This window comes from Oreochromis niloticus, linkage group LG5, assembly GCF_001858045.2.
Source record: "Oreochromis niloticus isolate F11D_XX linkage group LG5, O_niloticus_UMD_NMBU, whole genome shotgun sequence".
Taxonomy (NCBI): Eukaryota; Metazoa; Chordata; class Actinopteri; order Cichliformes; family Cichlidae; genus Oreochromis; species Oreochromis niloticus.
Genome location: NC_031970.2, coordinates 1,456,524 through 1,478,102, shown reverse-complemented (window position 1 = coordinate 1,478,102; position 21,579 = coordinate 1,456,524). Strand labels below are relative to the sequence as shown.

The 21,579-nt window shown below is 47.1% G+C and overlaps 1 protein-coding gene across 5 annotated transcripts in view; it reads right to left on the bottom strand.

Moving 5' to 3' along the window:
* rnf123 (ring finger protein 123) overlaps positions 1 to 21,030 on the bottom strand; it is a 116,842-nt gene extending 95,812 nt beyond the window's left edge. For all 5 annotated transcript variants that reach the window (XM_019356810.2, XM_005462574.3, XM_005462575.4 and 2 more), the window contains exons 1-27: positions 21,014 to 21,030; positions 20,432 to 20,602; positions 19,747 to 19,877; positions 19,579 to 19,663; positions 18,505 to 18,578; positions 18,299 to 18,396; positions 18,112 to 18,166; positions 17,727 to 17,812; positions 17,192 to 17,278; positions 17,047 to 17,114; positions 15,565 to 15,690; positions 14,907 to 15,021; positions 14,695 to 14,799; positions 13,905 to 14,030; positions 11,802 to 11,894; positions 11,505 to 11,578; positions 11,303 to 11,420; positions 10,935 to 11,034; positions 10,744 to 10,805; positions 9,705 to 9,776; positions 9,382 to 9,502; positions 9,149 to 9,250; positions 7,414 to 7,514; positions 6,364 to 6,556; positions 4,948 to 5,093; positions 2,592 to 2,675; positions 1,306 to 1,413 (exon numbers count right to left, since the gene is read on the bottom strand). In XM_019356810.2, coding sequence (XP_019212355.1) covers positions 1,306 to 1,413; positions 2,592 to 2,675; positions 4,948 to 5,093; positions 6,364 to 6,556; positions 7,414 to 7,514; positions 9,149 to 9,250; positions 9,382 to 9,502; positions 9,705 to 9,776; positions 10,744 to 10,805; positions 10,935 to 11,034; positions 11,303 to 11,420; positions 11,505 to 11,578; positions 11,802 to 11,894; positions 13,905 to 14,030; positions 14,695 to 14,799; positions 14,907 to 15,021; positions 15,565 to 15,690; positions 17,047 to 17,114; positions 17,192 to 17,278; positions 17,727 to 17,812; positions 18,112 to 18,166; positions 18,299 to 18,396; positions 18,505 to 18,578; positions 19,579 to 19,663; positions 19,747 to 19,828 — 2,481 coding nt within the window. In that variant the 5' untranslated portion in view covers positions 19,829 to 19,877; positions 20,432 to 20,602; positions 21,014 to 21,030. The remainder of the gene's footprint in view (positions 1 to 1,305; positions 1,414 to 2,591; positions 2,676 to 4,947; positions 5,094 to 6,363; positions 6,557 to 7,413; positions 7,515 to 9,148; positions 9,251 to 9,381; positions 9,503 to 9,704; positions 9,777 to 10,743; positions 10,806 to 10,934; positions 11,035 to 11,302; positions 11,421 to 11,504; positions 11,579 to 11,801; positions 11,895 to 13,904; positions 14,031 to 14,694; positions 14,800 to 14,906; positions 15,022 to 15,564; positions 15,691 to 17,046; positions 17,115 to 17,191; positions 17,279 to 17,726; positions 17,813 to 18,111; positions 18,167 to 18,298; positions 18,397 to 18,504; positions 18,579 to 19,578; positions 19,664 to 19,746; positions 19,878 to 20,431; positions 20,603 to 21,013) is intronic.
* Between the last annotated feature and the right edge of the window lie 549 nt (positions 21,031 to 21,579).

Sequence of the window (21,579 nt, the reverse complement as noted above, 5' to 3'; positions counted from 1 at the left end):
CATGAAGCCAGGTAACACACACCAATTAGTTAAACTGCAGGAATGTCTTAAAGACATAAAGACCTGGATGGCCGCTAACTTTCTGCTTCTTAATTCAGATCAAACTGAGGTTATTGTACTCGGCCCTGAAAATCTTAGAAATATGGTATCTAAGCAGATTCTTACTCTGGATGGCATTACCTTGGCCTCCAGTAATGCTGTGAGGAACCTTGGAGTCATTTTTGACCAGGACATGTCCTTCAACGCACATATTAAACAAATATGTAAGACTGCTTTCTTCCATTTGTGCAACATCTCTAAAATTAGAAATATCCTGTCTCAGAGTGATGCTGAAAAACTAGTTCATGCATTTATTACTTCCAGGCTGGACTACTGTAATTCTTTATTATCAGGATGTCCTAAAAACTCCCTGAAAAGCCTTCAGTTAATCCAAAATGCTGCAGTAAGAGTCCTGACAGGGACTAGAAAGAGAGAGCATATTTCTCCTGTTTTGGCTTCCCTTCATTGGCTTCCTGTTAAATCCAGAATTCAAAATCCTGCTCCTCACATACAAGGTCTTAAATAATCAGGCCCCATCTTATCTTAATGACCTTGTAGTACCATATCACCCTATTAGAGCACTTCGCTCTCACACTGCAGGCTCACTTGTTGTTCCTAGAGTATTTAAAAGTAGAATGGGAGGCAGAGCCTTCAGTTTTCAGGCCCCTCTTCTGTGGAACCAGCTTCCAGTTTGGATTCAGGAGACAGACACTATCTCTACTTTCAAGATTAGGCTTAAAACTTTCCTTTTTGCTAAAGCATATAGTTAGGGCTGGACCAGGTGACCCTGAATCCTCCCTTAGTTATGCTGCAATAGACGTAGGCTGCCGGGGATTCCCATGATGCATTCAGTTTTTCCTTTCCAGTCACCTTTCTCACTCACTATGTGTTAACAGACCTCTCTGCATCGAATCATATCTGTTATTAATCTCTGTCTCTCTTCCACAGCATGTCTTTATCCTGTCTTCCTTCTTTCACCCCAACCAATCACAGCAGATGGCCCCGCCCCTCCCTGAGCCTGGTTCTGCCGGAGGTTTCTTCCTGTTAAAAGGGAGTTTTTCCTTCCCACTGTCGCCAAAGTGCTTGCTCATAGGGGGTCATATGATTGTTGGGTTTTTCTCTGTACCTATGAAGCGCCTTGAGGCGACTTTTGTTGTGATTTGGCGCTATATAAATAAAATTGAATTGAATTGAATTGAAATTGAAAACAACACAAAATCCACCATTTAATGCAGACGCGCAGTGTGGGCGGAGCTGCCCGCTCACCTTGGAGTAGATGGTGGCGTTGATCCAGGCCAGCCTCCTGCTCAGGTGGTTCAGCTTCTCCGCAAAAACCTTCTGGCTCTTCTGGAGCTCCTCCAGGATGTCGGCCCTCTGAAACAGACACCCAATCATTAAGCAGCCGGGCATCAGTGCCGGCGTTCGGTTGCTCCGTTATTCCCTGGACCGCAGGAACGGAGACGCTCCCAGATGTTCTGCTGTGCTGATGTGAGCAGGTACGTGTGCCTCCTCTGATCTGACATGATGTGCACGCCGCAGGTTTCTGGTTCCCTGCAGTTAACGAGGACATACACGGTCTGACTGAGGCCCTCCCTGATCACAGGAGGCATCACTCCTGATGGGGGCGCTCCTCCTACTCCTCCCGTCTGCCTTCAGAGAAGGCGCTCGGCCTCCTTTGTTTACTCTGTGGCACTAATGAGAGGAGCTTCTGCATCACAACAAGCTGACAGCAGCGCGGCCAATTACCTCGAGAAGAGCTCCGACAAACAAAGAGGAGCGTGTCAGATTTATTAATGAGGACGGACCAACAGCGGGGTTTAAACGAGGGTTTCTAGATTCAGTGGGAAACCAGAGGAGACCTGTGACATGAATAAAAGCTGAGGATGCCTGAGCATGAGTCTCACTTTAACACATTTGAGTTTAATAACTACAGAGACCATCAATAAAGAAATCCTGCAGTGAGAACGACATGAAAACATGAAACGTGGCAGAAAATGAGGGCCTGTTGGTGGGACTGCACCGGCTCAGTGAGGGGTGGAGGGGTGGAGGGGTGCATTAACTGAGCCATCCACCCTTTGACTGAAAGATGCTCTTTTGTTCGTGTCGTTGGAAGTGATCTCATGTGCAGTCCGGTCAGACGTCCACACTCATGAAAACACAGCAGAGAACAGACATACGGACACGTTTCACACCTGCTGTAGAAGAAAATACGACACTCTGTAAACCATAAATCAAAAGCTAAGCAGTCGTTTTTGTTAGCCTGCAACAAAGGTCTTTCTCCTATAGGGGGCGCCACAGCTGATCTCCCTCCATCTCCCAGCATCCATGAACTTCCTCTGAGCTCTTCTCTCCCACTGCAGTAATAATCTGTCTAAAGCTGTCTAACTCGGGTCAATCAGCCAATCAGGTCCCACCTCTGACCCCACCCACCTCACCAATCTGAGCCATGGTCTGAGTGACCCTCACTACTCAGGTGACTCAGACTCTATTCAGACCAAGCACTGCTCCCAAAACGCGCAGTGATGTCCAGCTGAGACGGCGGCGGTACTCACTCTGGCGGGGCAGCGGGCGATCTTCTCCTCCGTGTCCTTCAGCGCCACGGCGTACTCGTGGACATCGTCTGACACCACCACCATCTGAGAGGAGAGACACACATGTCAACACACTGCTGAGAAAAAAACAGCTGGAGGCACGAGCGCTCTGATTGGCTGTTTGTCACAGCGACCATGAAAACTCGTCAGAAGAGTCTCACCACGCAGCTGCTACGTGATGGAAACGCACACGTCACAGACTCACAGAGGCGCTTTCAAATGAGACAGGGGTCAGAGGTCGCACAGCATTAGTCTCGGGAGGATTACTGCGAGATGAGCCAATCGCAGAGTAGAAAAAAACCTTCAGGCTTGGCGAGGCGCCCGTGTCTGACCAGAGGACTCGGAGTGCTTCGCTTTAATGCACGCAGACACGTTATTCAGACGCCTGGAAAAAAACGTAAAAATAAAACCAGACGCACGAATCACAGCGCTCTGAGCCCAGTGTAGGAGCGCTGCTTCAGGTAAACCCATCCGAGAGAAAGGTGGATGCAGCTGAAGGTCAGGACCGTCCGCAGATACTTCAGCAGGTTTTAAGTATAGAAGTTTAAAACATGGAAGGATTATTAACAGTGATGTGACCTACTGGAGCGCGATGACCACTGCACCAAACCAAAGGAGAAACTCACTGTGGAGCAGCATTCAGAGTTTTTCCACCTGCAGACAAAACCAGCTGCAGAGAAGGTCACAGGAATAAAATATGCAGCATTAAACTTTACAGCACGGAGTTCCACAGGGTTCAGTGCTAGGACCAATTCTATTTACATTATACATGCTTCCCTTAGGCAGCATCATTAGAAGACATAGCATACATTTTCACTGCTATGCAGATGACACCCAGCTCTATCTATTCATGAAGCCAGGTAACACACACCAATTAGTTAAACTGCAGGAATGTCTTAAAGACATAAAGACCTGGATGGCCGCTAACTTTCTGCTTCTTAATTCAGATCAAACTGAGGTTATTGTACTCGGCCCTGAAAATCTTAGAAATATGGTATCTAAGCAGATTCTTACTCTGGATGGCATTACCTTGGCCTCCAGTAATGCTGTGAGGAACCTTGGAGTCATTTTTGACCAGGACATGTCCTTCAATGCACATATTAAACAAATATGTAAGACTGCTTTCTTCCATTTGTGCAACATCTCTAAAGTTAGAAATATCCTGTCTCAGAGTGATGCTGAAAAACTAGTTCATGCATTTATTACTTCCAGGCTGGACTACTGTAATTCATTATTATCAGGATGTCCTAAAAACTCACTGAAAAGCCTTCAGCTGATCCAAAATGCTGCAGCAAGAGTCCTGACAGGGACTAGAAAGAGAGAGCAGATTTCTCCTGTTTTGGCTTCCCTTCATTGGCTTCCTGTTAAATCCAGAATTCAAAATCCTGCTCCTCACATACAAGGCCTTAAATAATCAGGCCCCATCTTATCTTAATGACCTTGTAGTACCATATCACCCTATTAGAGCACTTCGCTCTTGCACTGCAGGCTCACTTGTTGTTCCTAGAGTATTTAAAAGTAGAATGGGAGGCAGAGCCTTCAGTTTTCAGGCCCCTCTTCTGTGGAACCAGCTTCCAGTTTGGATTCAGGAGACAGACACTATCTCTACTTTCAAGATGAAAATAAAATGACATAAGTGAATTTCGGTGCTCACAGAGACGTCACAGAGGCGGGGCAGCTCTCATCACAGTGAAATCTTCAGGTTGAGGGTTTTTATTAGAGTCAGGCATGTGTATTGATTACTGTCGTGGATGCTGCTGAAAGGTGTGTGTACTTGTGCCCTCTGTCAGTGTGGCTGTTAAACTGTGAGTCACAGCAGAGCTGATGCTAAAACGCACTGACTGGATCGATGGTGGGGCCGGTGAAGCCGAGTGTCGGCTGCACGTTAGCATTAGAGATGAAAACAGAGCTCGGGCAGTGTGGAGGACGATGAATCAGCCACAATCCAGACTTGTTACTCTCTTTGTTCCTAACTGCTGAGAAACAAACAGAACAGCAGGTAAAATAAGGTCTCGACACCTCGTCTCCAAGTCCCTCACACATCGCCTGCTCCGACTTTGTTCTTCTAAATCGTCCCCGGGCATGTTCAGCCGCCATGTTCCTGTGGAGGCGCTGCTGGATGTGCAGAGGGCTGCAACGGTTCATTGAGTGTTTTGAATAATTTGATTATAAAAAAAAAAATCTGGGAACAAATTCTTTGCTTCGACGCTTCGTTTAAGGCACGGCCATGACGTGCTCGCTGTTCTTCATTGCAGACACCACAGACGTGCACAGCATGCATGCACACACAGACTCACACTCACAGACTCACACTCACCTTCCCCAGCTGCTGATGGACACTCAGGTTGTACATCATCACGATCCCGTCCACGATCTCCAGCAGCGACTTGTCTGCATTTGGTTGATCGGGCTCCTCGAGCGGTCGCCCCAGCAACAGGCCGTCGTTGCCATAACTTCCCTCGACTTCAGGTTGCAGAGAAGAGAAACAGGAAATGGTTAAAAAAGGCAGGAGATTTTTACAGCTGTGGCACTTCCACCCAAAGACTCAGGTGAGGATAACTGGCTCCACGCCGACTTCATGCCGTGTCTAACCGGCCAATCAGGGACGAGCACTTCATATGACTAATAAAGGACCAACTTAGTCTGGGCCAACAGTGAAAAATAATGATGTGAAATCAACAGGACACCTGACACACCCCAACAGGAAGTGATCCAATTAAAGTTCCCGGCACATGAAGACCTCGTTAAGCTGAACACTCCGGGCTGAAAGCACGTGGTATGAAACAAACGGGTGGACATCGCGAGGGATCGATCCACCTCCATCCACGCTCTGTCCCACCATCCAGAACCAGAACCCAGGAACTCAGGACTAATCATGTTAGGTTTATATTGTTGGATTGTCATTCATGCTTGGAAACATAATCGTTTGTAAATTGATAGAACGTCTTATCCTAGGAGTGTTCTGGCATGCACACACATCCTAAGGTCATGAGAGAGGTCATACCTTCTCTTACTGATTTATGGTATAGGAGGACACCTACTCTGTATCGGTTTACTCTGAGTACTCTGATTACTGTGCTGGGTGCAGAAAGGAGAGCGTGGCTGAACATTTATCGCTACCTTCGATTGGAGGATGAAGTGGAACGACACTCAGATTCCAACTGAAAGATGGAAACGCAGACGTTTTCCTGCAGCGATCCTACCTGCGAGGACGGCTCGGGAACTTCGTCTTTCACTTTGCTGGTGTCCTGCACGCCGGTGCCATTGCACCACCTAAACAGCAGGAGGCCACCTGTTGGGTTTTAGACTTTTACTGAAACGCAGCGAAGACGCCGGAGCAGACGGAGGCAGTTCTTCTTCCAGCTGCACCTTTAGAGGCCGCCACGGCGGACCATCTGCCTCCATCTCTACCCCAGCATCCGTCACACCAACGCTCTGCAGCCTCGAGGCGCATCCACAGAGGAAGTGACTCGCTCGTCACGTTGAACCCGATACCTGGGTGATTAAATTCTGATTCTCACTTCCTAAAACCTCCACGCGAAGCGAGCAAACCCGGAAGTGATTCCCTGTGTTGCTGTTCATCACGCCTGTAAAAGAAAACTTCCTGACAAATCACTGACTTCCTGCTGGGGGCGCCACGCACTGGCACAAAGACCTGCTTTGTCTTTTCAAACGCAGGAGAAGCTCTGAGCAAACGTAGGAAGTAGACGTAGTAAGAGCGAGTTGTACTCACTGTCCTCTTCAGTGCGCTGCTCCACGGCGAGCGTTCGGACCTTCACCTTCTCCGGCTGACTCAGGGGTCGCCTGGGGGTCATCAGGCTGACGGCGGCCGTGCTCAGGAAGCGGTTGGCCCGACCCAAAGTGGGAGAACTCAACCAGCTGGGCCTCGCCAGAGCTCCGCCCATCGCCACAGCCCCAGGCAGCCTCTGTGGTCAGAGAAAAAAAAAAAAAAAGAGTGATGTCAGAGGATCAGGAGGTCAGAAGTCACAGCTGTCTGCACAGATGTTTGGTCACACATTTAAAAACTATGGTTATTAAAACAACAGTGAAGATAATTTTTTAAAAGCTTGTTCTTTAAAATGGGAGTGGACATATAATAATAATAATAATAATAATAATAATAATAATAATAATACATTTTATTTGAAAGCGCCTTTCAAAACACTCAAGGTCACTGTACACAGTAGAGTAAAAAGCAACATAAAAGCAGAGAGTTTACACAATCATAAGACATAAACAAATTTAAAATAGCAGAGTGGAGAGGTTATGTGGGATAAGCTATTTTGAACAAGTGGGTTTTGAGTTGGGACTTAAAGAGAGAGAAGGTAGAGATATTTCTTAAATCAGGAGGTAGGGAATTCCAGAGTCCATATTTTACATCACTTCCTGTCTAACCCAGAGTTTCAGCTAGGGCAGCCAATCAGGGGAGGGGCTTAAAGCAGCACGGAATAAAAACCGCGATCAGTGAATGGGAACGATGAAGACAAATGGAAAAAGCCTGAGAGCAACACGGACGAGGCGTCACTGCTCGGTTACGTTAGATCAGCTCTCAAAGTCAAAACGTGCACGCCATAAAAACGTTTCAGGGTTTTCATGGCGTCAGAACATGTTGAAACCCTCACCAAGCACTCGCTCTTCATAATGTTTACAGGTTCCAGGTTTATTTCAATATCTTGAAGTACTTATACTTAATATGCACTTATCATGTGTACTTTTACACATACTGTTTGCTCGGTGACACAGAGACAAATCTGTGTAAAACAACATGACATCACCACATCACCTGAGCAGCTCCGCTCTCGTCGTCCTCGTCCAGGTCGTCCATGGACGTGGCCTGGATCTCCGCGGGGTCGATGATGATGTTGGCTTTACTCGCCAAATCGTCTGAAAAAGAGAAAACAGGCACATTCATCATGTTGTAGTTCTCCACACATGAAAACAAAACCATCAGATGAGTTTCATCATGTTGTCTGCAGAAAAATGTCAACATCAGGTTACATCAGGCGCAGCTCAGCTCTCACAGCGGCGTTTTATATTCACTCAGACCCCAAAATACAATCAGAATAGTAAAAACCAAAGAAATACATTTAAAAACCAACATTAAAACTCTGAGTTTAGCCGGTCCAGGCCAGCTCACACTGGCTTTGTACGAACGTTCTGACCGCTGACGAGGTCAAACCGTCCAGCCGTGCCGGGCGCGTCAGGAGGAGACGGCCTCAGACTTACCAGAGACCAGCGTCTGAGCGTTAGCCAATGAGCATCTGCCTGACAGGAAGCTGGCAGTAACGAAGAAACTGTCACGGGTGCTGAGAGTGAAGGGGGGCGGGTGTTTTAAAAGTCTGAGCTGACTGGTTGGCCTGTGCAGGAGGTTCCCGACCAATCTGCAGAGGACTTCCTCGACTCAACGTTCAGTAACACACGCTCAGGGCTGAAGTCACATCTTTACTGAGACTCAAAGTAAACGTCCAAAATACAAATGGCTGTCAGCTGTTCGGGCTCCTCTTCGTCACCATGAGTGACTGTCGGAGGACGCGGCGCACCCGCCTCTGAGAGGAAATGGAAGCGAGTGGTCCGCCGGAGCAGGTAACTGATGGCAGTCGTGCAGCACTGCCAGTCAGCACAACGGAGTGAATCAATCCACATTACACACCTGCTGATGGCGGCCTCACTTCCCCCCTGAAAACATCATTCAGACGCTTCTCGGTTTGATCCTGGGGCGAAACCCACTGGCTCAGGACCCACGGCGCTCAATGCTAACCCCGTCACGCCTCGTGCATTTCATAACTGTGAGCCTCGCCATCAGCAGTGTGAAAAGGTCCTCAGTGTTCGGGGGGTAAAGTAATCAAACACACCTGACAGGATCAGAAACGCGTCAATCTCAAACGGTGCTTCTGTTGGCGCGAGGCGGCGCCTCAGTGAGCTGACGCCGGCAGACAGAGGAGCCTGCTGGGGGGCAAACTGGTTGAACTGGTTATGTCAGAGGTTTCCATACAACATGGAGCTCTTGCTCCCTCTGGTGGAGACAGCTGTGATGGCCAACTTCAGGTTTGATGCAGTTATTAACGCGGAGGTGCTCACCTGCTTCCAGCTTTGTGTCCTTCATCTTGGATGAGTTTACAATAATCCCTGTTTATGTGACACCTCTGTGTACCCTTATTTAGCTCCTCCCCCTCTGAGCACCTTTTCTCCTGATTGGCTGCTCCTCACAAACAGAGTTCAGCATTCCTACGCAGGCACAGCTCGTCATTAGAAACACGTGACAGACGTGACAGGAATCAATGACGGAGATCTTGAGAATAGACAAGCTGTCCCTGCTTTGGTGACTTGTGCGAGCACGAATCCTATCACGCCGTCCTGCAGCACTTCTGACTCTCCCAGCTCTCAGCTGCTGATCAGCTGATCTGGTGTGAAGCGATCTCCTGCGTGTCCCAGCGCTCTGGGCTCAGATTCAGCACGTTACCAAACACCACAACTGATAACAGACGCAGAGGACAATGCCCGCCTGGAGCACACCTTACCTTTCAGGGTTTTCTTCAGGTGGGACAGCAGCCCGCCCAGCCTCTGCAGATCGAAGTAGTCCACCTTCCCGTTATAGAAGAGCTGAGGAGGGACGTAGGCCCCTGTGGGGGGTACAGAAGAACATTACTGAGGGAAGACACACACACACACACACACACACACACACACACACACACACACTCACACTCACACTCAGACACACAGAGCGATTGTGTGGCACAGTGAGTCGTACCGTCGCTGCTCACGCTGCTCAGACTCTTGCGGTGTCCTTCGTCCCAGCAGCCTCTGACCGCCGTGATGAGGCGGTGCAGGAAACACACCATGTACTCGGGCGGACACAGAGCCGTGGGGTGCTGCTCAAACACACAGAGTGCACGCATGTGGAAACACACATGTGAGGCTTTACCTGATGATCAGAGTGCACGGATAAAAACACGCCTCCATGAAATCAAACCTGTGGTTTCATTTTGTCTGCGCCGCTCACAGACAGGAACAAACTGACCTGTGTAAACACTGACATGACGTGAGAGGGTGACGTCCCTCGCTGCTCCTTACCCCTCTGTTGCTGGCGTTTTCCTGGAGGAACTTCCTGAACTTGTTGAGGAAAATGTAGCGCGAGGCTTCTCCCTGAAAGAGGAGCAGAGCTCATCAGAGTCCTGCTTCAGTTTTTCTCTTCACTGCAGTTTGAAACAGGAGAAGCGATTGCTGCAGTCAAACCTTCAGCCTGATGTGTTACTCGGGTGGAGGACATTAACGTTTACGTCAGGCCGAAAATATCCAAGGATGACACAGACAGAGTAAAAACTGTGAGAACAGACAGACCCCGGATCTGTTTCTGGATAAACAGGAAATACTGCACAATCATTCGTTTGGTCTCTTAGCAGAATAAGAATAAAAAGCTGCTGTTAGACACACAGACGTTAAAGTTCTTTAGTGTGTCAGAGTCGTGGTTTCAAAGTGCAGCGATCCAACTCGTACTGAGGGAAAGAGCGGATTGCTGAGTTTGACGGGTTCGCTGCTAAAACGTTTTAAGGCTCTCGTGTCCGTGACTGAAAAGACTTTCATTTTGTAAAACTAGAAATGAGTCTGTGATAGAATGTGTTTAGTGATGATCTTACAGTGACAGTAACAGATTCAACAGTTACAATAAAGAAAGAGCAGCGGGGTGAACAACATGGCTGGTCATCGCCATCACGCCGAGGCGCCGTTTCCTCCCGTATGATGACATGTAATGATTTGGTTTAAAATAAATGCTTAAAGCAAAGCGACTCCCAGCCTGGGGCGTTATCGGTTCGAGCGCTCGCTCCGTGAATTCGTTGACAGTTGCTTGGATACGCGTTACGGTGCTGCAGGAGAGCCGGCACAGCTGATGTATCTGATCTGAACCTCCACCCGACAGAAACACCGATGCTGAAACGTCTCGTCACTGCAAACATGGTAAATGGCCTGTATTTATATAGCGCTTTTCTAGCCCCTAAGGACCCCAAAGCGCTTTACATATCCAGTCATTCACCCATTCACACACACATTCACACATCAGCGCAGCGTCCTGACCGCGGTCGCCATCATCAACACATCACGGCGCTGCACCCACCGTGCTCTTGTCCTTGTTATTGAGCAGCAGCCTCAGGATCTGAACCTGCAACTCCTCCACCACTGCAGGAGAACAGAGCAGAGGTCAGAGGAGCACACAGGTGGGTGGTCTCAAAGACAGGAACTAAGTGAAACACCAAAATAAAACATTAAACGACTAAAACAGAATACGTCCGAGTGACAGAGACCGACCTTCGATCCTCTTCTTCAGCCTCTGGCAGCCTCTTTCGTAGGCTCGGCGCCTCAGACGCTCGTCAGCGCTCTCGTCTTTGGGCTCGAGCTCGTCTTTACCCTGTTTAATAAAGTAGCATCGTTTAAAGCTCTCACACCTGTGCTGCTGTAAACACCTGATCGCTGCAGCCTTCCTCTGAGGAGCCTGTGATTCGTCTGTCACGGTCAGTTCTTACCGTCACATCCGATCTGTCGTCCCCCACATCACAGACATAAACGGCCTCTCTCTGTTTGAGCTTCACTGCTTTCAGTTTAATGACTTTAACACACTCGATAAAATTACGTCAGGAGCGAGGAGACACAAACGGCAGAGCCTCTGTTTCTCTCACCTCCTTGTCGAAGTGTGTGGGCCACCAGGTGGTTGGGATGAGCTCCTCTAGCCCCGCCTCCTTCACCCTCAGAGGAGTCTTGATGTAAAAGAACACGACCGAGCGCAGAACGTCGAATGTGAGCTTCGGTTAAGGAGAACGCCGCGACAGCGGTTTAAATGTCATGGAGTGCTTTAGCGTTAGCTTCGCGGCTGAAGGATATAAGACGTTGCTGAGCAGGTACTTCCTGGACTTCTCGTGGCGCAGGATGGCCGTGGTCAGCCGCAGGTAGTGTATCTGAAACACAAGCACATCAGCTGGAGAACATCTGGAAACATGTGACATGAAAAACACTGATTTTAGATGAAGATCAAGTTGGTCGCCACCTGCACACACAAACATTTAAAGTTTGGTCTCTGAGGATGAACTTCCTGTGTCTTTGAGCTCCCTCTGCAGGCCCCGCCCCCCTGATCTTGTATAACCTGTGCTGTGGAGCTCGGTGGCTGTTTGTTTATCCTACCTGGAAGCCCAGGTCTGGGATGATGGGGGAGAAGCGGTAGGCCCTGAGTAAGGACATCATGAGTTGCTTCAGACACTCGTTCACCTCGTGGTCCTGCAAAGAGGGGACAGCAGAGGACAGAGAGGACAGAGAGGACAGCAGAGGACAGAGAGGACAGCAGAGGACAGAGAGGACAGAGAGGACAGCAGAGGACAGCAGAGGACAGAGGGGTTTCAGGCTGTGGTACTCCAGAAAAACATCCTGATGCGGATGCTGAGCACGCTCTGCAGTAAATATCACCAATTTAAATGAATACTTTTTAACCGGGTTAGCGGGTGTTAGCCCTGTCGCCTCCTTGTTTGAACCTCCTGATATCCGGGTCCTCCTCTGTGGAGTCTGGGTGCCACCGTGAGGAGGTAAAATACACCAACCATCAGCTATTAGGAGATCTGTACACATGCAGGGCTGCAGTGTTAACCTAGAAAGGCTTACTTCAGCATGCTGTGACTTATTTTCCGAGCTCAGCATGAACTGTGGTCTCTACACGTGTTTGAAACATTCAAAGAGTTTCTGCCTCAGAGGCAGCGGTTGGAGCAGAAACACCCACACGGACGTGCGACCAGTCAACGTCGCTACGGTCACTAGTCATTTAACCCAACCGTTAACATTTTAATTGAACCTTAATGCCACCAGATGGAGCAATTCCTCACAGTGGAGATAAGCTTTGTCTGACAGGCGGGCTCCCCTTAGAGGGAGAGGGCGGAGCTCAGCCATTCAGGAGGCGCCCTGAGTGGAGCCGCTACGTCTCCACATTGAAAGGAGGCAGCCGAGGTGCCCGCTTCTGGAGGTGGTGTCCTGGGCAGCTCCGACACTTCCTACAGGAGGTGAAGGTACTGTGCAATACTCCAAAACATTGTTCAATAATAACAAGTTAATAATAATAGAATGTGCTGATGTTTTTGTTTCTGTGGAGCAACATGAAAGTTGAATTAAAACAACATTTTAATAACCACATGCCATCCACACTGTCATTAGTTTTTATTCATGTATCCTCAGATGTGGAACTCTGCAGGAGAGCATCCACTCTGAGATGTTTTTATGCTCTGTCCCAAATTACAGATCCGGATTCATCTTGATGTGAAGAAAATTTCAGCCTGTTATCTTTAAAAGTTTGCCTTTTTCACAAATAGTTCACAAAAAGGCCTGAAAGTGGGTTGACGGACCATTAAAAAAGAAAAACGCATCTTGAAGAATTTTGGACACATGACAGGTCGATGCAAACCCGGGGCCTCCTCCTGTGAGGAGATTGTGTAAAGCAGGAATTGCTCCCTCTTTTTGAGGTCACTAACCAAGAGGAGCTTTCTGTTAAGATGTATGTGTCCTACTGCGCAAGTGTCCTGTGGGGGGGCATTGCTACGCGCAGGCTGGAAAGGGGGTGTAGAAGTTTGGAGGGTCAGTTTTTCTGTAGTGGTACGAAAGAAGGCGACCATTAAAGTTGGAGTCACTATGCCAGTTGTGTGATTATTGGACTAACACTTTCAGCCCAGCCTGCAGGCGATGAAGGTTTCTCCACACAGGAATAAATAAAAGATGCTGATCAAGTGTTTGTGTGGCAAAAGTTAGTCTAAAGGTCGTGATGCACGCCGTCTGCGTGCTTTTAATAACCGAGGAGGAGCTTTACCACAGATCATCAACGACGACCAGCTGATCAGACCGTTCTTGAAATGTAAAATTTTTAAATGATTTGTTACGTTTGTGGTTTTCACAATAAAAAAACCTGGGTTTCATGTTTTTGTGTGACTTTAGCTCGACTGTATCGAAACAGGATGTCACGATGAAAACGCACCTGTACAGTCGGACACGAGGCGGAGCCGCAACAATGAGGTAAACAGGTGTTAAGGTGACGGTCAACAAGGCCAGTTATAAATGCAGCAACTCTCAGGTGACTTTAAATGACGTCTTTGAACCTGAGCTGGGGCGCGTCCTGGTTCTTTGTTCTGTTTACACGTTTTGATCTTCTGTGCGTGTTTGCTGTTAGCCTGTGTACGCACAGTCGAGTTTTCTGGTTTAGGCCTGCGGTGGCGGGTGGGAGCGCCATGGTCAGAGCTGTGAGCCGAGATTTACCTCCATCAGCAGCCAGAAGAGGTCGAGCAGCTGCTGGATGAGCGGGTGTTCGTCCACCGAACCTCCTCCCTCCAGAATCCCCAGCAGGAAGTTCATCAGCACGTCCTCCACCAGATACACCTTACACTGCAACCAGACAGTCCCACCATCAGTGCACATGACCTGATGACATCACATTTTCAGACAGAGGTGATTTCATCCATTCAAACGCATCGCCTGCACAAACAGCGCCTCAAACAGATGATTTAGTTTCCGCGGTGGATGGATTTAATCAGCTGCAGAGCACTCGTTATCTGTCGCTTTAATATATCTAAAATCAGAAAGAGCATATCACGGTGTACGATCAGTCTGGGAATTATAACAAAGACCATCTCCAGTTTGCTTCAGTGAAGCTTTCAGCAACATACAAAACCACAAACCACACTTCCTTCACGTGGATGCATGTAGTCTTTTCTTTTAAACTTTACAGTTACAAAGTAACACGAGTTGTGTCTCAGCCTCACAGCAGGATCATGTGAAACAGTCTGAGTGACACTTGGCTCATTATTAGAAACTTTATGCTTCATATGAACCACGACAGGAAGCGAGCCGACGTATTTTCATACACAGTGCTGTTTAAGTACCACAGTACTTAAACAGCACTGTGGTTAAAATGAGTTATCAACAGAACAGCGGTCAGTTTTAACGATCTGATAGCTTCACATCGGTATCTTTGGTTTCTTTTTCAGTTTCCTGAATGTTTCATGAAATATAGGGAATCGGCTACAAACACAGACGCAACATCTTTCACCATGAGTGGAGCGAAGTGGTTAAAGATGTGAGCCAGAGTGACGAGGACGGTCGGTTCTCCGTGAAGCCTCCACACGGCGCAGTCCTTCTCCACCAGCCCCTCCTCCTGCAGCAGTAACGGGACAGACAAAGAACACACCTTTCACTTCACCTGCATGTCAACCCAACAGGCAGAACACAGGAAATGCCATTTTCACCTGCTCGTGTTCCTACCTGAGTGTCGATGGCGGTGGACAGGACGTTCTTGATGTAGCCCAGTAGTTTGTGGGCCTTCATCAGGTCTGCAGCTGGAGGGTTCTGGAGGGGCAGGTAGCCGTCCACGGGGTACGTGGGTCACAGTTGGGTTAAAGACAAGTTCACAACACCACAGGAGTATTTATCCAGTCGAATTCAACTAATTGGTGTGTGTTACCTGGCTTCATGGACAGATAGAGCTGGGTGTCATCAGCATAGCAGTGAAAATGTATGCTATGTCTCCTGATGATGCTGCCTAAGGGAAGCATGTATAATGTAAACAGAATTGGTCCTAGCACTGAACCCTGTGGGACACCATAATTAACCTTAGTGTGTGAAGAAGACTCTCCATTTACAGATGTTCCAGGGAAATCTTTCAAAGCAAATAGACTTTTATAAACCCATAAAGTCAAACAGCATTTTTCAGATGGCTGGTGAAAAAATAAAGTGAGACCTGCTTAGTTAAAAAGAGCTCAGTTTGAAATCCTACATCTGTAGAAGCTTCTCTGTACCATCCATGACTCCACCATGATCACTGTGAGCCAACGTATGGCCCTGATAACCAGCTCACAGGGGAGTGGCACTAACACCTGCTGGCAGGGCTTTCGGACACTTTGCAATTAGTTGCGAAGGATATCTGAGAGGCCTGCTGCCGAAGTTGAAAGCCACTGACTCTTTAAAGGAGAGGCTGATGGCGGGAAAGTAAGCGATGCCAGGACCCATCTTAATGTTGGTGAAGGCCGTCCCCAAAGACTGGCCGTTCCTGAGGACACAGAGAACACGCTCAGTGCAGGAAAATGCTTTACTAAACAATGAGGACACATCAGAGAAATCAACCACAAACGGAGTCACTGACAGCTTAAAACCTTTTGATTCAGCCTGCAGACCAACATGTACTGTCTCATCTGTGACGGCCAGAAATCAGAATGATTTACCCAGAAAATGGGGCAGGGATAGCTCAGTAGGTAGGGTGGTGGCCCCATGATCGGAAGGTCGGGGGTTCGAATCCCCCTAAGGTACCCCTGAGCTAGGTACCGTCCCTACACACTGCTCCCCGGACACCCATTCGCTGCCCACTGCTTCACAGAGTGAATGGGTTAAATGCAGAGAGGAAATTCCCCACGGGGATCAATAAACTATACACTATTATTATTAAAAACTCCCAGAAAGGCTTATCAAAGGAAAAGTGACTTAACCTAATAACTGGTGGGGCCACCCTTAGCAACAACAACTGCCTTCAAGCATTTGTGATAACTGTCAGTGAGTCTTTCCCAGCTGTGGAGGAATTTTGGCTCACTCGTCTTTGCAGAATTGTTGGAGGGTTTGAGCATGAACTGCCTTTTTAGGGTCATGCCACAGCATCTCAATCGGACTCAGGTCAGGACTTTGACTAGGCCACTCCACTCGTCCAAAGCCTTTTGTTTTTCAAAAGCCATTCAGAGGTGGACTTTTTGGATCATTGTCCTGCTGCAGAAGCCAAGTCATGAACAGATACTCATATACATTCTCCTTCAGGATGTTTTGGTAGACGTCTTCTGGTCCTGAGGCAGCAAATCAGCCCCAAACCATCTCACTACCACCACCATGTCCTACGGCTGATATCATGTTCCTTTCCTGAGATGCTGTTAATTTTACGCCACGGGGGCTCAAACTTTCCAAAAAGTTCAACTTTTGTCTCGCCAGCCCACAGAGTATTCTCCCCTCCTTAATAACAAACAGTTTCTTTAGAAACTGCATTTTGTGTTTACTCGAGTTTGTCTAACATTTACATTTGTTTGATGTTCTGAAACATTTAAGTGTGACAAACATTCTGTATAACTAACATACACTACAGATGTTTCCCAGATGTTACTTTTAGTCTATTCTGTCTTCACATTTTCTCCTTATTACAGTTTTATCTTTTTTTGTAAAGTCAGCTGCTCTGCTATCAGGACACCTGTCTGTTTTTCTGATTGGTCACATGCTCCACTGACAGCTAGACTGAAACTCCAGGCTGACGTTAGGATAAGTGAAGGACTGAAAGCTATCCTGATATGTTGATGATCAGAGGTTCTCGGTGTGAACCAAAGATGTAAAAAGACGAACAAACGGATCCGAAGGAAAGGACAGAGGGACTCACAGGCAGAACGTGATGGTTCCTTCATCCAGGTCTATCAGACAGCTCACGATGTCTCCTGCTGCCCACGACTGGGGAGAGAAAATGCGCCGTTATGGTCACATGATCAAACAAAGAGGCAGATTCCAGCGTCTGTGTTCACGCTCACCTTTCCGTAGTTTGTCGTCGTCACGTTCCACTTTCTCACTCTGTTTCCGTCGTAAGCGTACGAGTCTGGCGTGTCACCTACACCCTCCTAAGCACAAAAACACACTGCTCAGCATCATCGTGCCGCCATCCTTCATGGTAGCGGATGCAGCAGAGGTCAAAAACAGCCATGTTTTTAATGGACTCCCTCAGACACCAACCACCAGCTTCACCACAGAAAACTCGATTTAGCTTTTTGACTGAAGCAAATATCCAACTTCAATTACTTCTTTTTTAAATGTACCTAGAAATATTCCAACATTTTTGAATCTTCACACTCAACATTAATGTAGGAGTAACAGTCATCTTTGTGGTCTAATCAAGCATCAACCTCCACATCCTGCAGTTCCTCTGACTCCAGCAGAGGCTCCAGCAGTGAGGACGAATCTGCAGCATTTATTTTTTCTGATATTTCACATATAAACAGCTCTGACCAGTTCCCAGTCGGATTTCATGTTTTGTTTTCCCCACAACATGCGCTGTGTGTGTGTGCATACCTCCTGATTAAAGCGACAGCTGAGGGTACACCAGCCTATCTGCATCAGACCCTGAGAGGAGATCAGCACCTCGTAGGCCCACTTCCCTGCAGACAGAAACAGCTTAAAATCATTCTCCACATCACAACAGTCGCCTCAAGGTGCTTTATATTGGAAGGTCAAAAATAATACAGAAAAACCCTGACAATCAGACGACCCCTATAAACTGCTCCCCTAAGCCATCCAGGGCTTTTATTGTGAAAAGCAAGCCCATCTGCAGAAAAGGTCATGTTTCCTGTGCCAGTTTTTCGGTTTCAGGGCTCATTTTTGGTGCGTTTCATATTTACTGAGTCAGTTCAGCACAAAACCAAAACTCAAAGCTGCTTCGGGGTCTGAGACAACGTACCTTTATAAACACAGGTGGTCGCTCGGATGGAGCTGAAGTTGCTGTGGCCGATGACCTGAATGCAGAGAAATTCATCACACACAGGAAGTGTTTTTCCTACAGTACCAATCAAAAGTCTGGACAAAAATCAGCCACGTGTCCAAACTTTGACTCGTTTCAGTGGTTTATGGTCTCCGGCGTGTCTCACCCCCAGCAGGTCGTCGTCCACAAACAGGAGTCCTTCAAAGCCGCTGGTGTGATCGAGGACAACGGGCTGAGGACCCAGACGACCGTCCACAGCCTGACCTGCACACGTTCAGGTGACGGTGTTAGTGTTATCAGACATTTGAGCTCACTCTGAGTCACAGACCATAAAGTTTGGTTTTAAAGGCAGACAGACGCTTCCAGCCTTACCGTCCTCGGTAGGTGTGTCCTCAGACAGCAGCTTCTCCAAGTGAGCAGGAAGATCCTGGAAACCCAGAGGCTTCCTGAAACCCAGAGTGACAGGAAAAGATGACAAAGGGACAGAAAAGATTTTATTCTCAGAGTTTCTCATTATCGTTTCCTTCTTTCAAACTCAGTCTGTGTGATTTTTCCATTTAAACATCGTTCACTGACACAGAGACCAGACTCGTTACACAGACAAACACCAGCACACGACTGTCACATCAGGTAATCACAGCACAGTTATTCAGTTAGAAACAAACCCAACAAATTATTTATCAAAAAAAGAAAAGTAACAATTATTAAAAAACAATTTTGGGAAGTACATCAGTTTGTAAAAAAGACAAGAGAAAGAACTACATCCTAAAAAAAACCTGAAACATAAAAGTCAAAGATGTCCACGACTATAAAAAAATAAATCTCACTACAGCATGAACCAAGATTCAAAAACAGAATAAAAGCAAAAAGTTAGATCGAAAAAGAATCCGACTTAAAGTCAAAACTAAGTAAAAAAAAAAGTTTTTCTCCACAAACAGTCACAGAAATAAGAAATTAGCAAAAAGAAATTGAATAAATTTTAAAATTTATTGCATAAAAAAGATGTTTGGAAAAAACATCACACAGAAAATTCATTTTTGCAGATTATTAAAGTGTGAAGAGTGTCTGAGTGTGTGTGTCTATGTTTAAAGCTGCTGAAGGTAACATGAACCTGGCCAGCTTAAAGAACGAGCCTCTGACTCACTAACCAGGAACTCAGGACACTCACCCACACGCATGCACACACACGCATGCGCGCGCGCGCGCACACACACACACACACACACACTCAGAGTAAGCAGCAGCTGTGAACGTCGGCCGCGTTCCTGCGTCTGGTTTCAGTTTTACAGCCTCACACACTTAAAATAGAAACCAGATCAGACAAATAAAGTGTTTGTGTTCAGTTTGTGTTCAGAGCTGTAAAAACTGAACCTGATGTGCGTCCCGACTCTTACCTGCTCAGAGATGTGCATCAGAGAAGGAGGCGGAGTCACAGCCTGAGCTTACCTGAGCGAGGCCAGCGTGGGTCCCTGTTTAGTGGAAGGAAACACATGGTGTAGGTAGTCACTCAGCAGCTTCTCATTCACGATACCTGGCAGAGGGACAGCTGACTCAGACAGACCAATTGGAGGGCAGAAGTGATGGGTTCGTGCTCAAGTGACTGAGCATTCATACCTGTGGATCTCGGCTTGTCCATGTCTGACGCCAGCCTGTAGTTACGGCGGGTCAGAGCGGTGCCGCCTCCCTTAGAACTCATGGTGTCCGACTGGAGCCACCTGACCCATACACTGCTGCCAGAGACACACCTGTAAACACCATCACCATCATGTTGTCCAATCACAGCACAGGACAAGGCAAACAGCAGCCACATGTTCAGGAGCGTGCCTGGCATCTGACATAAACATCTCCTGCCCTCTCTGAGTCATTACCGTGTACTTTTACTACCTGACCCCAATCCTACCTGTGTACTTTTACTGCCTAAAGAATTTAATCATGCTGGACTTACTTCAACTGCATGTAACTGACACACTGTAATTACCCTCTCCTAGGTCTAATATTGTGTACCACCTTGCTGCATACAGCTGATGATAAAGTGTAGTCTCGGGGTAGCCCTGAGCAATGATGAAGCACAGCTAGCTCGGCTGTTGGCAAGCCGCCTGGGCTCCGTTAGCTCACCGGAGCGCTGAGGCTCGGCAGACCAGTCCGTTATAACCCTGTCGGGTTGGGTGCTGAGTGTCGAGGTAATCACCGGACACATCAGTCGAGCATCGCTCGGCTGTAGGCAGCTACATGTCACACAGCTGTTAGCAGGCTAACAGCTAGCGGCTAATGACAGCGACTCCCTGACAGCGATACTCACCGCCTCCGGCTGCTCGGACGGGCCGCTGCTCCGCTGTAGCCGCCGCTAGCTCCGGTAGTCCGGCTGATAGCTGTGAATTGAGCCGCTGGATATAGGAGGTAAGAAGCTAATCTCCACAACAACACCGGAGTCTTATCCACTGTTAACGCCTCTCACGGTACGGAGGGCAGACTGGGACAAGAAGGGCAAAGACAGAAAAACGCGAAGGCAGAAATTATACATATATTAAATTACAATTAAATACAAATACAATTAAAAAGTAAAATTAACGTTTTTAAATATTATAATATATTGTATTATATATTATTAGTTTTAAATATAAATGCTAGCAGCAGTTCACAGATTAATTTAAAACAGTCTCACGTGCAGCATCAAACGCGTTAAAATATACTGTGACTCTGAGGTAGGCTGAAAAGTGTGAAACAAGAACATTTAGGAAGATATGAATATGAAAACATAAGAATAATCATTAGTTGGTTAAACTGGTCAGAAATTATAACTGATGGAGTCATTAAACTCTCTCTGAACCTTTCAAATCAAAGCACTGTTTTTGTGCATATGCAGTATGTTCAGAAGGCACACCTGGTTTTACTTCAAGAGACTCCAACTGAGAACCTGTGGACAATAAAAGAGCTCGTCTCCTTTGACTTCAGTCAGAGGTTTATGTCTCCATCTTGTGGTCCTTCTGTGTCATACTGACTGCAGTTCACGCAGATGACAGCAGGATTAAATAAACGTTTTCATGACGTAAATGACAGCATGACTTCAGAGAGCCAACGTGCTTCATCTTTGGCTCTCACAACTTAGCCATCGTTCATGGCCGTTCATGGCCACCGTTTCAGCAGCTCTTCTCAGCAGGATAATCCTTCACCTGCTCCTCCTGGTTTCACGAGTCCAGTGAACCTCAGGACTGGAGCCAGGCCAAAACAAATATCCAGCTCGAGCTCTGAAACAGGCCATTTTATTTTAATGTGCATGTGATTTATTCAAAATACAGAACACATGTTAAGTTGTATACTTAACTTAAAAAAGAAAATTTGTTTAACTGAAGTTAATATTATACAATTCAATTTTAATAATAAAGCGCAAAAGTATCTATAAAGTAAAAAAAAATAATTAAATATGAAATACAATCAAATAAATTATCA